Here is a 14,733-nt window from a genome sequence, read left to right on the forward strand (position 1 = left end):
TCATGTATTACCTAATCAAAATTTAAACTTTATAGAGAGGATATGAATCCAGAATGCCACTGCATGACCTGAGCAAGTTGCTTCATCTTTGTTTGCTCATTGGCAAAGGGGGTTTAAATGACCTGTATCTTGTTGGAAACCAGTAGCTCTATTTCTAAAGAAAATTGTGATAATCAGTTTGGTTGTTTGAATCATGTGGTGATCTAGAAATATTAAAGCAAACAGAACAGCTTGTGGGGCAGTCAGGAAAAGTCTAGGGTGACATTTAACACTTGGGTTTTCCCCATCATAAAGGCGTTAGGTGCTTGTTGTATGGAGACAAAACTGTAGGGTCACAAGGACAGAAGCAAGCCATTCTTGGAGACATTCCCTCCCCTTCCCCAATTAGTACCCTACATTAGAAAAAGACTGAAATATTTTTCTAATTCATGCAAGGACCAAAGAACCGAGAGAAAAACTCTAGACGAAGTACTACACACTTCATTTTCCTACATATTGCTGACTTCCTGCCATCGTGTTTTGATACCTTTTTGCAGGTTGGGATATTTGGTTTGCTCTAAAGCACATTGATATTTAGATGACAAAAGATAACAGAAGGTCCATTGTTTTAGTTTAACAGACATTTATTCCTTTAGTTGAACAACCTCTACACACAAAACAGATGGTTTGAGATTTGAGTGGAAAGGAATTTAGGTCTTAAGAGGTTTTATGAGTTTGCTACATGTTTTCTGGAAATCATTTAACCAAGCCTTCTAAGACCCATGAAGAAAATAAGAAAAATTGGTTAAAAAAGGAAACCAGCAATTAGGATTTTAGAACTAAACTACCTATTAAGTCAGTAAACCCAGAATTGGAAATTGGAGCCAATTCCTCTTCTATATTTCCTACACGCTCAGATTCACCCTGGGAAACAGAAGCCTAGTCTATTTTAAGACAAGAGGCAAACATAATGTGGTGGTATGCTTTAACGTTAAGTAAACACAATTGAAGGCCTGGAAAGTTTGTGGAATGGTAAGGATTTTGAGGGTAGTTTGAGCAGGGATGAGAAAAATAACTGTAGACAATGCCCAAGGTTAGACTGGAAACCTTAAACTTGTACTGACACCAATACATGACTATTCTCAGTAACATTATAGGAATAATGGATATAGTGGGTTGGCCCAAGATGAGTTATAAGACTAAATGAACTAATAAGCACAAGTACCCTTAAAGTCAACTGCATTTTCCCCCTTAATGTGGCTAACGGGTTCATAATAGTTATAACACAACACACCTTAAAGTTAATTCCCCTTCTCATTTGTTCAATTTCCATCAGTTTCAATACACACCAATGTAATTACTATTACTACTTTGCAGGAAATTCAGTCATGGGATTGAATCAGGGCTTCTAGCTTTTACATGAAAGTGAATGGTACTATGGAGATCAAGCCAGTTTTGTTTAGGTAAACTAGAATGTTTAATTTTGAGAACCCTCTTTCAACAGAATCATTCACTTCTCCTAAAAAATGGTGGCATCCTTTTAAACTTTTTTCTTCTTTCAGATGCAGCAGTTATATTGGGTTAACCTAAAAAATGTGAACCCCCTACTTAACTTTCATTTTTCTGCACAGGACCATGAGAATGGATTAGGTTATCTCTCACATTTCCAAGCAAAATTCAAACTCCAAAAAACAGCCCCTTGAGAGTAAACAAGCAGAGAGCATTGCATTACCCTAATAAAGCTGTAGGTTTCATCACATGCACCAACGAATCTACTGGCTAGTTTTGCACTCCTTCACAGAATGTTACACCTATACCAAACACTGACATAGGAAACTCCCTAATAAGATAAAGCAGCGATTTTCAATCAGTATACTGTGGCACACTGGTGGGACACAATTTTTAAAACATGCAATACCTGACTAGTCAGGGGCACTAACCTCTAGCCCCCTTAGATTGTCAAGTTAAAAAAGAATTGATCAAAATACCTATTTTTGGTCAGATTGGCAAAACATTACTTTTTGTTGTGCTGCAGAATTTTAATAATTAGTTTATGTGTGCCATGAGATGAAAACGGTTGAAAATCACTGACATAAAGCCAAGACAAAAGCGTCTATCTTATGAGTAACGAGACACACCATCTTCAAACATTATTGCACTTTAACTTTTATAATGTGACAATGCATTCATGACAATCTGCAGACTAGTTTTAACAAATCAAAGAACACTTTTAAGCAGACATAACTGTCCTAAATTGTTTATTAGGTAAGGATTTTACAAACATTACTTATATTAGCGGTAACGGTGGAGCTGGAGAGTATTGCGCCTTCTCCAAGCTGCACGGCGAGATCCACCAATAGTGTGGTGGAACTTGTGGCCCTTCCCAAGGCCACGGCTCTTGCGGCCCGCTGATGTCAGCCCTCGCATCTCCCTGTGCTTGTGGACTGGTTTGGTGATCCACTGGGTGTCAGGATTTCTTCTGATAGCTTTATGGAATGGATCAATGAGAATAACCTCAAAGAATTTGTACGTGGAATCTTCACCAACCCAGTAAGAATTCAGGACTCTCAGAGCCCCACAGTGGCGTCCAGCTCGCTCCTAGAAGAGGAAAAAGGGTCAGCCTCCCACATTTCCCACAGTAGTAAATTCGGAACCAAGAATTCTCTTTAGTTCATCACTAGACAAGAGACTACGGCACGCAACCATAAGTATGAAAAGGTAAACTACTATTCCCTACTATTAGCCCCTATCTAATGAATGGGGTTTGTGAATGCCTTTAAGGAATGAATATCTGGCTAACAAAATTTAGGATTCTGGAACTCACCTTTTTTCTAATACAACAGCGGGGGGAGGACAAGCAAACTTCTTACAAAAACCTTAACATTTAGCGTATTTTAGGCACTGGAGGCCACAATGGTCTCTTTTGCATAGCTTTGCCTTCTTTTTACTGTCCTTCAAAAGCTTAGGTTCCACAGGTTCACACTAATCATAAAACACTTTGACATATATGAGCAAAGACAAGTTAGTAACAGACTTTTTATAAAGTCTTGTCTTCGATAGAAACTCGACCAATGTTAATAGTAAAACTCACAAACCCCATCTAAACACAAAGGGCTCCCCTAGGCACAAGTTAGCTATCAGAAAAGTTGCACAAACCTGTCTACATCACCTCCGGGAGGTAACCAATACAACTGCTTCTCAAAGACCACTTACCTCGGCAACAGACTGAAGACTTCGCGCAAACTTCAGCTGGTTAACGCCATGATGGACAGGCTTGCCGTAGGTCGCACCCTTAGGAACAGGGCGCTTGCGGCCACCCCGGCGCACACGAATCCGATATATGACGTAACCTATAAACAAAAATCACAGTGATTTCATAAAAACCACAGAGTGCAAGACTTAATGACATGTCACTTTTGCGCCTACATCAAATATATTCAGACTGTAAGTCAAATACTACAGACGCAGCGATGGTAAAATGAACACCAGTTTGAGATTCACTTTTTAAAAAGAACACAAAACAGTTATTTTCCAAGTCCTTTGTTATTAACCAGAGATAGAGATTAACTTCTCACTCTCACTCTACACCGTTATTTTGCTTTAGTCCAGACTCATGCAAATTTGCAATCTACAACACACTTGCTAGAGCAGCTAGACAACTATTTACTGGTCCACAACTTCAATGTGTTGACAGCTGAGGACAGTCGCTGCCAAAGAACTACGTGAAGGAAGTCATCGGGGAAATAGCCGCTCTTCCTACTCACCAGCCCCTAGCCTTTCCCGGGGAACACAATTATACCCACGCACCCAGGCACGGCGCACTCACCTTGCTTGGCCTTGTAGCCCAGCCTGCGCGCTTTGTCGGGCCGGGTGGGGCGGGGCGCCCTGTGGAGCGCCGAGAGCTGGCGGTACTGCCAGCAGCGCACCCGGAGAAGGAAGCGCATTACATCCGACTGCTTCTTCCTCCATAGCTCCTGGATGTACTTGTAAGCGCCCATCTTGGTTTACCTTTGAGATAACACCGGGCATTAAAGGCTGCGTGCGTCCATCTTAGCTCCCCACCAGCCACCAGGCAACCACTGCGGATGAAAATGGCTCTGCACAAACCGCAGCGCGCAGCTAGCCTGACCCCCGCTGCTGCGTCCACGGGAAGCGGCGCTCAGTCACTTCTGCGACCCCAGAGAGGGCAACGCAGCAAGGCCCTCGGCGCATTTTTTTTTTTTTTTTTTCCCTGCACGAATGAATGGCGCAAGACTTAGGCCCTGAAGGGGCGGGTCACTGCGGCAGGCGGCACCCCCAAGGGCCCGGCCCCGTTTGCAGAGACCTGGCCGACAATACAGGGGAATGTTGCCGCCGCCAAAAGGTTAACTCCCTAGGAAAAAGCATTCACTCTACCCAACTGAGCGACGCGCTCCAATAAGCCCTGGCCCTGCCTCCTATTCCTCTGCCCCACGCCTCCCTTTCCTTCACGCTCTGGGCCCAGCTCGAATTCGCGCCGCCATCACACCATCCCCCAGCCCGCCCCGGCGGCCGCCTCTCCGTAACCCCGTTGCCCCGCATCCTGATCAAACTCACGCCGCACAGGAGGCGGGAGGAGCTCTGAGGACGCAGGGTCCCCGAGCCTGGATGGCCCGGGCAGAGGGAGATGAGCGTCGGATGAAATAGCGTATGTCCCCAACACGGCTTACCTGATGGCTGCGGCCAGACGGAAAGGAAGAGCCTCTCTCCCACAATCCTCTCTGGGCTCCTCCCCCACTTCAGGGAAACTCTTTCCGGTAGAAAGCTGCGGCCTCCCAGAGCCTCATGGGACATGTAGTTCCGGCAGAGAGCCGGGTGGGCGGAGTTCCGCCGGGAGGGGGCGCAGCTTTCCTCATTGTCCCGCCCCTGCTCCTCTAAGCGACAGACCTTGCGGAGGCAGCGGCGGGCGTTCCAGACCCGCTGTGGGGGAGGAGGCGAGCTGGGGGCGGGGCTCCGGTAGCTGAAACTTGCCGGGGAGCCGGGCTGCCAACGCGCCGCGATCCGCGGGGTCTGCGGAGGGCACAGGTCTGTGTCACTTTGTGTACCGGTACGTCGCTTCGCGCACCGCAGGCTCCTCGCTTGAGGTGTCGCTGCGGGAAACGCCGTCCCCTTCGACCCCAGGACGGGCGCAGGGGTCTGGGGCCCCGGGGTGCTCTGACCGACCCCCGCGACGCTGTCCCCGCCGCCAAATAAGTCGCTCCCGGTCCAGGGGCTTCGCGGGTCGGGGCCCGCGGGCCAATCCGGCTTTAGCCCCCGCAGGGCCAGTGACGAGGGGTTTTGCCCCCGAAATGGGTCCGGGGGAGGGAGAGTGCGTTTCCATTCCCGGGTCTTTCCTGCGTGAGGATTTGGTTCCAGTATTGCGACGTCAGAACCACAATTTTTTAGAAAAACGCAATATTTATTTGCCGAGACCTGGCTGGCAGGTGCGCGTGTTTAGGCAAAAAAATTGCTGGCTTTTTGTGTTGCGTTCTTTATGTAAAAAAACGGCTTACTCGCTTTTTTAGCGTCTCCAGAGTATTTTAATACAATGGTGTGGTTTAACTCCACAAGTTCTAAGTTTAAATGTGGCCCACATTTAAGAGAATCCTGTTTACCTTCTAAATCATTAGAGGTTTTGGTTATTTCGCCCCTATTTCCTATATTACTTTCCTTTAAAAAAATTTTAAAAAGTCAGGCTTACCCTTCATCGCACGAGCCCTTACATGGCTCATTGATTCCATTAACAGATATTTATGAAGCGCCTGACAGGGGCCGGGCAGCGACCCCCTCGCTGGGGGTGCAGCCTGGTCGGGGCTTCCTTGGAAACAGGCCATAAACATGGTCAGATGTCATCTCGGATGGTCAGTGCTACCGACAGACGGCGAGGGATGTCAGAGGTGGGGAGTGTTGAGGCGGTGAGTGAGTGAGTGAGGAGCCAGGATGGAGAGGAGACCTGAGCGAGTGGGGAGCGGAGGAGATGTGAGGACCAGCGCCGCGGCTGGAGTGTGCCTGGATGAACGCGGGAGCAGCACGGAGGCGGCGTGGCTGCAGCCAGCCATACACACAGGAGACCAGGAGCTGAGAGACAGGTGAAGGTTATGAGGACATGGGGTTTCCAACCTGCGCAAGATTGGCAACCACTGGGAGATTTTGAGCAGAAGGATAACTTTATGTGATTGATATATATATATTAGGAAACAAAAAATAAATTTATTTATTGAGGGCCACAAAATGCAAGCGATATAAAAATCAAAAGCTTATTTGGGCCCAGCCCGTGTGGCTCCGTGGTTGAGCATCGACATATGAGCCAGGAGGTCACGGCCTGGGTTGCAGGCTCCATCCCCAGTGTGGGGTGTGCAGGAGGCAGCTGATCGACATTTCTCTCTCATCGATGTTTCTAACTCTCTATCCCTCTCCCTTCCTTTCTGTAAAAAAAATTAATAAAATATATTTAAAAAAATAAAAAAAATATGCAGTGTAGTTTCCCCATGTGATGTTTATGTCATAGTATCTGTAATATCTTTCTATGATGTTAATAGTGTTTCAGTATTAAAATTTTTTCTGATTACATAAAAAGGTTGTGTTTTACTTATAAAAGTGGAATGATTTCCTTATCTAAGGAAAAGAAGTATTCCCAGTTTGGGGGGCTGTTTCTGATGGCTCTTCAAAGAGAATATGGCCCAAGCTCAGCGTTTTCCTCAGGAACATTACTGATTAGCCTGGAAAGCAAAGCAATATATATTTAGGACTGCACAGGATTTTGCCTATTAAGCATGTTCTCTTAGTCATTTACAGCAGATGAATTTTAATAGGTCACAGATGGAATGTATTGTCCAGCAGTTTCTTAAGGTGGTCACTGTAACCAATAGCTCTACGTAACTACTGCTTTTTGTGTTAAGTTCAGTGTTGATGTAGTTTTTGAGTAAGCATTTTCCATCCATAGCATTACAATGTCAGAAGGAACCTTCAAGGTCACAATCCATCTACTCTGGAGCCTTTCAAACTCTCGAAACCTAAATTTCCAGGAGACTTGGCCACCCCCAGGATCTATTCAAGTGATTCAGTGCCCATGCAGGGACTGCAAATGGCCTATTTTTTTTTTAATTTGGAAGGAAATGGCACATATTTATTGTATTGGGGAATTATTAAACATTATAATGTTTATAGAATGAAGCTTTTAGTAGGTTTGGTTTGTAAATCTGAGTATATATATGAGCATAACTACTTCCTTACTTGTAATGTGAGTCTTTGCCATTGTTACCATATGTAGAAAATAAACTATTTTTGAATGTGCATTTCATTCAAAATCTTACAGTAGATATTCATTTTAAAAAGAATTCATACTTTTTAATAGATGGTAGCAGGCCACTAATCTTCAGCCTTATGTAGTATTATTGTTTCCCACTTGAAAACAACTAGGTACCTAGGATGTTTTGACTGTGCTTTGGTCAATCACACCCCATTTTGTCTTTTTCTTTTTAATTATGTAAAATATTTAACATGGTCTATTCTGTCTTATCTTGTTCCTTTTCTTTTCTAAAAAACCTTAAAATCCTTAGCCAATGTTTGAGTTATCTCTATTCAGTTACTTTTACTGATTGTCCTTGATGGAGATTTCTGTGGTATACTGAAACAATTCCCTTCCCCCATTTATTTATTTACACATATGCACAAAATCCTATATTATAAAAGCCTAGTATGCAAATAGACTGGTCAGTCTGTGTCATAGCGACCTGTCGTTAGCCGTTCGGGCGATTTGCATATTGGCCTTTTGTTATATAGGATGAGATGATATTAAAATAATCATAAATTCAGAGGTATGTGCAGAAAACCTTTTAAAACAGGCCATAGTTGCTGACATAGGAAATAGCATACCGTATATGATGAGTATTGCACAGAGCTTTGCCCTGAGAATTTTTATATTGCAGTTATGTTGAAAATATAAAGACAATAAAGTGATGATTATTTCTCTACAGATAAAATGTAGTGTACTACTCTGGAATTGAATGCTCTGTTACTACTGTGCTATAATAATGGTAGCATTAAAAATTCTTCCTGCCCCAGCTGGCTGGTGTGGCTCCATTGATTGGAGCCTCATGCTATATGCCAAAAGGTTGTGGTTTGATTCCCATTTGGGGCACATACAGGAGGCAACCGGTTTATGCTTCTCTCACATTGATGTTGCTCTTGCTCTCTCTCTTTCCCTCCCTGACTTCCTCTCTCTCTAAAATCAGTAAGCATTGCCCAGCCAGTGTGGCTCAGTAGTTGAGGGTCAACCTATGAACCAGGAGGTCACGGTTCGATTCCTGGTCAGGGTGCATGCCCAGGATCCTCGGGGGGTGAGGGGGGACACAGGAGGCAGCCAGTCAATGGTTCTCTCTCATCGCTGATGTTTCTATCTCTTTCTCCCTCTCCTTTCCTCTGAAATCAATAAAAATATATTTAAAAAATAAAGTATCCCTGACCGGTTTGGCTCACTGGATAGAGCGTCGGCCTGCGGACTGAAGGGTCCTGGGTTCGATTCCGGTCAAGGGCATGTACCTTGGTTGCGGGCACATCCCCAGTAGGGGGTGTGCAGGAGGCACATCGATGTTTCTCTCATCGATGTTTCTAACTCTCTATCCCTCTCCCTTCTTCTCTGTAAAAACTCAATAAAATATATTTAAAAAATATTTTTTAAAAAAAAATAAAAGTAAAATCAGTAAGTATGTCCTCGAGAGAGAATTAAAAAATTTATTTTTCCTGGAAAAAAATTATTTTTCCTGGTAGCTGATTAGTGCTGATGTGGGTCATAAAAATTACAGAATTTGAGAAAATAAAGTAGGGTTTGGAAGGGTATACCTTATTCTATATATCTTTTTTAAAATTTGAAATCCCCCTTGTGTATGTATTACTTATTAAATTTAAACATAGAAAAAGAAAAGGTTGATTTCAGTGTATACAATTTTAAGGATATTCTGTTCTCTTTGCAGTGCTATCCTGAGACAAGATGGGAAAGGGCTGCAAAGTCGTGGTTTGTGGCTTGCTGTCTGTGGGGAAAACAGCAATTTTGGAGCAGCTCCTTTATGGGAATCATACTATTGGTAAGATTATTTTTCTGTAGTTCCTCTGTAGGTTCTGGGAACTGCTAGGGGTTTTGTTGGTCATACTAACCTAAAGATGGGGGACAGAACACAAAAGTGAAATCCAGAGGGACCAAAAGGATCATAGAAGTCAACTGATGTTGAGAGAGGAAATAATAGGGGAGAGAGAAAAAAAACATCTTTTATGATAGTGAAATTCAAGAGTGCTTGCTGAAAGTTATACCTTTTATATATGTAGTTTCCTGTGTATTTACATAACGAATAGTGGTTTTGGAGTCATAGAAGCACTGACATAAGAATACACTGAATGATCTTATTCTATTTCAAACATGACTTTCCAATACAGCTGTATAGGTTTTCAAAATGGAAGAAACAGCTGTTTACTGCAGTATGACCTACTTTTGTGAATTGGATTATCTCATTCATTGAGCTGAGTCATGATTAAATACTCACTATATGAAACAGGCTGTGATGCAGCCTTGTGAGAATACAGAGGTGAAGAAGACAGCATCTTTGGCTTTAAGGCGATCAAACATTGCAAATTGGAATTAAATGAGGTTTGTGTTGGAGAGATAAGTAGAATCATAGATCTTTGAAGTATTTATCTCTGGCCAGTAGCTTAGAGCAGCGGTTGCCAACCTCTCAGACCTCACTGACCACCAGTGGTCCCACGGACCACCGGTTGCCAACTGCTGGCTTAGAGCACATTTCTATCTTACTTTTAATAACTATTTTGATGAGCTTTGCTTCTCTTCCACTGTCTCAAAATATTTAGCAATTTTGGTTAAATCCATAATCGGTTTTTATTATGGTGGCTGTGCTAGCGGTTCTTAACTTTTATGGTTTCTGAATCCCTCCTGCCACAGATGCTGCACTGTTCTTAATTTTTCACCTCCAGATTCTAATTTTTGGCTGTGCAAAAAAACAAATTATGCCCAGAGGGAAACAAAAGAACCCCTTTACCTTCCTAAAACTCCAAACAGCTTTTGTTTATATAGGCTATATGTTTACTGTATTAGAAATTAAAACAGAAATTTAAAAAGTACTTATTTATTACTTAAAATAATAATAAATATCACGTACCAAGATAACACGTTTATGAAAAATTATGTCTTCAAAATAATGTAGTGAGAAGAGCACCGATTTACGATTTTGAAAATCTAATGTCTAGCTGGGTTATCGTATCTACTTCCTCTGTGTTCAGTCTGTTGTGATATGTTGCTTTAGTTTAAATATATGAAGAAAATGTGGCCCTTTTCAGTATGGAAATGTGTGTTCTTCATGTCTGAATTATTTTGTTGATCCTTTTCCCTTCTCTGTGTTGTCTATGCTGGATCTTCTAGACTAGTGAACTAATTTTTTAATTTCTTTCCTGTTTTCTTTCTCTCAATATTTTGTTCCACTTTTTGAGAGTTTTTCTTATCTTTATTTTCCAGCCCTTGTGTTGAGTTTTCACTTCTTCGTATCCTGTTCTTATTTTATGGATGTACTATCTTATTTCTTTGAGTATAATATAGGGTAATTTTTTTTTTTGGTAAGTTTTCTTTTTCCTGCATTCTTTTTTCTATAAGGCATTCTTTTCTGGTTTTCATCTCCCTTTTACTCAAGCATCTGGTAATCCTAGGTTGTCTCCTCATAAATAAGAATGGAGGATTAAAACGTTAATTGAAAACTGTAAGCATGTGGATAGGATTTATGACTTTGAGCTTCATAAGGTGACCTGGGTGGGGCATTTTGAGGGGAATCCTAAATGTTACCATATTTAGTATTTTATCTTTTTCACTGGCCAGATTCTCCTAATTCCTCAGCCTAAAGGGAGTTATAGACTAGTTGAAGAGACAAACCTGCACAAATGAAGCAAGGTAGGAATGCATTTTACAAGGATCACCCAGGCAAAGAAAGGGACTGAAATTGGGACATCAATGATGAATTCATTCATTCAGCAAACATTTACTAAGGACTTCCTATGTCTGTAAGTCAATTTGTTAGTCCTCAGAGCTATCAAGATAGGTTAGCTACAGGCCTGGCTCCCAAGGAGCTTACACTCCAGCCTTGGAGGGGAACAATATGGGAAGGTTTAAGTATTAAATGGTGTTACCTGTAAAAGGCACAGTAGGAGCAGAAAGGAGGGAAGGGGATGATCAGGAGAGGATCCATGGAGTTGACATTTGAGCAGTCTAGAAAGGATACAAGGTGTTTATTGAACTGTTGCAGCAGTTCAGGTGCCAACACACCAGTGGGCATGGAAGGTGGCAATGTATTGAGCAGGTGTTTCAGCAGTAAAGTGCCTCATGTATGATAACTTGCACCCACGTTTTCCTTGTTTAAAAAGAACTCTAAAGACTGCCCAGGTGGATGGTGATCCAGGGGAGAAAGCTAGATGGAGAAACAGGTATGGGGAGAAAAAGATAACAAGTTTTGTTAGTTTGGAGTACTTGCAGGACATTCACATGAAAGTGCCCAATAGGTGCTTGGGAATGAAAGCCTGGTGCTCAGGCCCAGACTGGACATATAACATGTTTTAAAATATATTTTTATTGATTTCAGAAAGGAAGGGAGAAGAAGAGAGAGAAACATCAATGATGAGAACTATTGATTGGCTGCCTCCTGCACTCCCCCTACTGGGGATTAAGCCCGAAACCCAGGCATATGCTCCGATTGGGAATCGAACCTGTGACCACCTGGTTCATAGGTTGATGCTCAACCACTGAGCCACACTAGCCAGGTTATAAATTTTTGAGTCCCATAAACAGACCTTGGAAATAGAGGAAGTTGCATAGAAAAAAAAAAGTAGCAAATTTACCTCAGGCCCTGTCCTTGGCTCTGATGGAGATGAAAATGGGACCACTAAGATATTGAAGCTACTTTATTTTTATTTTTTAAAAATATATTTTATTGGTTTTTTTTTTTACAGAGAGGAAGGAAGAGAGATAGTTAGAAACATCGATGAGAGAGAACCATCGATCAGCTGCCTCCTGCACATCTCCTACTGGGGATGTGCCCGCAACCCAGGTACATGCCCTTGACAGGAATTGAACCTGGGACCTTTCAGTCCGCAGGCCGACGCTCTATCCACTGAGCCAAACCGGTTTCGGCTGAAGCTACTTTAAAAACCAGCCTTTAACCTTCCAATTTAGGTATTCAGATCTTTGACTCTTCTTACAGTAACTTTTAAAAAATGTGTAATATTAAATCTTTACTAAAATTTTTTCTATACAGAAGACATGTTTTTAAAAAGCATGTTGGTCATTTACTACAACAACTACCTTTCATTTTAAAGAAGTTAGTAGTGGAAATATGTTTCTTACATGTAGTCAATAGGGAACCTAGAAAGCCAACAACTTCTAAAGGACAAGAAAATACTCAACAGTTGGTACAATGATCCAACATTGGTACCCATGAAAGTGATTCCTTTTTCTTTCTTTTTTTTTTTAAATATATTTTATTGATTTTTTTACAGAGAGGAAGGGAGAGAGATAGAGAGTTAGAAACATCAATGAGAGAGAAACATCGATCAGCTGCCTCCTGCACATCTCCTACTGGGGATGTGCCCGCAACCCAGGTACATGCCCTTGACCGGAATCGAACCTGGGACCTTTCAGTCCGCAAGCCGACGCTCTATCCACTGAGCCAAACCGGTTTCGGCAAGTGATTCCTTTTTCATCCCAGGAATGGAAGATTGTGAAACAATGGAAGATGTGTACATGGCTTCAGTGGAAACGGATCGGGGAGTAAAGGAACAGTTACATCTTTACGACACCAGAGGCCTGCAGGAGGGCGTGGACCTACCGAAGCACTATTTTTCATTTGCCGATGGCTTTGTTCTAGTTTACAGTGTGAATAATCTTGAATCCTTTCAAAGAGTAGAGCTGCTGAAGAAAGAAATTGATAAGTTCAAAGACAAAAAAGAGGTAAGTGGATATGTGAAAAATGCCAACTATGAATCATAATACTATTTAAATTGCAACATGGAATATGGGGCAGTTAAAATATTTTTAGAGACTCACATTGTATTCACAGTACGTTGTTTTTTTTTTTTTTTTCCTTAGCCCAGGAAATACAGGACTGACCGAGTTCAGTTGGGGCCAGCATTTGACTTTCTGTCTCTGCTTGTTTTCATGTATAAACTGAATTTTAGGGACTCCGTATCTCAAGTTCTATATAGACAGTTCACTTCATATTGTGTGACAGCACTGTTTCCTAGGGCTCTTTATTGTCTCCTAGGCTAAATAGGAATCTTATCTTCAGCCTTGCAAAAAAAATTTTTTTTAACTTAATAATGATTGGATTCTACCCATTTGACACTTAAAAATAAGATCCTTACCATAGTCCATAAAGTCTTACATGACTTGGCCCATGCCTCTCCTTTTCATCTTATCTTCATCATTCTGTTCCTTTGTCACTGTACTCCACTGACACTGGTCCACTTTCTGTTTTTCCAACATGATCATTTTGTTCCCCTATTAAGTCCTTCTCAGTTTCTGGTTCCCATCCCTGGAACTCTCTTATCGCAGATCTCTTTCCAGATCTTCACATGGCTGACTCCTCACCCCTAGGAGTACCCCCTATGATGTACTGGTTAACAGTGCTGATTAGATGTTCTTAACCTAGATTTTTACATTTTACTTTTATGTTAAACTTTTTATTTTGAGATAATTGTAGATTCACATGCAGTTTTAAGAAATAATAGAGAACTTTAGCTGGAGTCCCCCCAGTATTAACATGCAGAACTGTAGTACAATTTCACAACCAAGATACTGACATTTATGCAGTCAAGATACAGAACATTTCCATCACCAAAAGGATTTATTTTACCCTTTTATAGCCACCCCCACTTCTCTCCTATCACCACCCCCTCTTTGGCCCTGACAAACACTAATCTATTCTCAATTTCTCTAACCTTGTGATTTTAAGAGTGTAACATAAGTGGAATCATACAGTATGTTAACTCTTGGGTTTTTTCATGCAGCATAATTCTCTGGAAAATTATCCAGTTACTACACATATCAGTAGTTCATTCCTTTTTATTGCCGAGTGGCATTCCATGGTATGTATGTACCAAAGTTTAACCACTGATTGACCTGCTGAAGGACATCTGGATTGACATTTTTTTTAAAATATATTTTATTGATTTTTTACAGAGAGGAAGGGAGAGAGATAGAGAGTTAGAAACATCGATGAGAGAGAAACATCGACCAGCTGCCTCCTGCACATCTCCCACTGGGGATGTGCCCGCAACCCAGGTACATGCCCTTGACCGGAATCGAACCTGGGACCTTTCAGTCCGCAGGCCGACGCTCTATCCACTGAGCCAAACCGGTTTCGGCATCTGGATTGACATTTATTTTTATTATTTTGAATACTTATTTACTTTGTGAATAGATAACATCAATGATGAGGGAATCATCAATTGGTTACCTCCTGCCCATCACCTGAGCATGTGCTCTGACCAAGAATCAACCAGCAATCTTTTGATGCGTGGACTATGCCCAATCAACTGAGCCACAGCAGCCAGGGCTGGCTCTTGCCAATTTTTAAGGATAATGGGGTGGGGACGTGGTCAGGCATGGAAGGCTTTAGCTACTTGTGTTTTTAAAAGTGCCCCTTTTCCAGTTTTTCCCCCTTTGCTTCCTCAGCCTTAGGTAGTTACAGGCTGTTTGTATTTCTGGTTTAC

The 14,733-nt window shown here is 42.1% G+C and overlaps 2 protein-coding genes across 5 annotated transcripts in view; one reads left to right on the forward strand and one right to left on the reverse strand.

Annotated features, from left to right (window-relative positions):
• Positions 1–2,121: 2,121 nt before the first annotated feature.
• Positions 2,122–4,730, reverse strand: RPL15 (ribosomal protein L15). Its single transcript, XM_070433324.1, has 4 exons — positions 4,668–4,730; positions 3,806–3,987; positions 3,193–3,329; positions 2,122–2,577 (listed from the first exon to the last, which is right to left on the reverse strand). The coding sequence occupies exons 2-4, from the start codon at positions 3,975–3,977 to the stop codon at positions 2,272–2,274; spliced, it is 615 nt and encodes a 204-aa protein (XP_070289425.1). The 5' UTR covers positions 3,978–3,987; positions 4,668–4,730; the 3' UTR covers positions 2,122–2,271.
• Positions 4,731–4,911: 181 nt separating this feature from the next.
• Positions 4,912–14,733, forward strand: part of NKIRAS1 (NFKB inhibitor interacting Ras like 1) — a 30,302-nt gene continuing 20,480 nt past the window's right edge. The window contains exons 1-3 of one of the 4 annotated variants that reach the window (XM_070433329.1): positions 4,912–5,022; positions 8,949–9,059; positions 12,729–12,970. In XM_070433329.1, coding sequence (XP_070289430.1) covers positions 8,966–9,059; positions 12,729–12,970 — 336 coding nt within the window. In that variant the 5' untranslated portion in view covers positions 4,912–5,022; positions 8,949–8,965. Of the gene's footprint in view, positions 5,045–8,948; positions 9,060–12,728; positions 12,971–14,733 lie in introns of all 4 variants that reach the window. The other 3 variants (XM_070433330.1, XM_070433328.1, XM_070433327.1) reach the window with 3 other exon arrangements.

Source organism: Myotis yumanensis, unplaced genomic scaffold, assembly GCF_028538775.1.
Source record: "Myotis yumanensis isolate MYYU_CA2020_CCGP unplaced genomic scaffold, mMyoYum1.0.hap1 SCAF_14, whole genome shotgun sequence".
Classification (NCBI taxonomy): Eukaryota; Metazoa; Chordata; class Mammalia; order Chiroptera; family Vespertilionidae; genus Myotis; species Myotis yumanensis.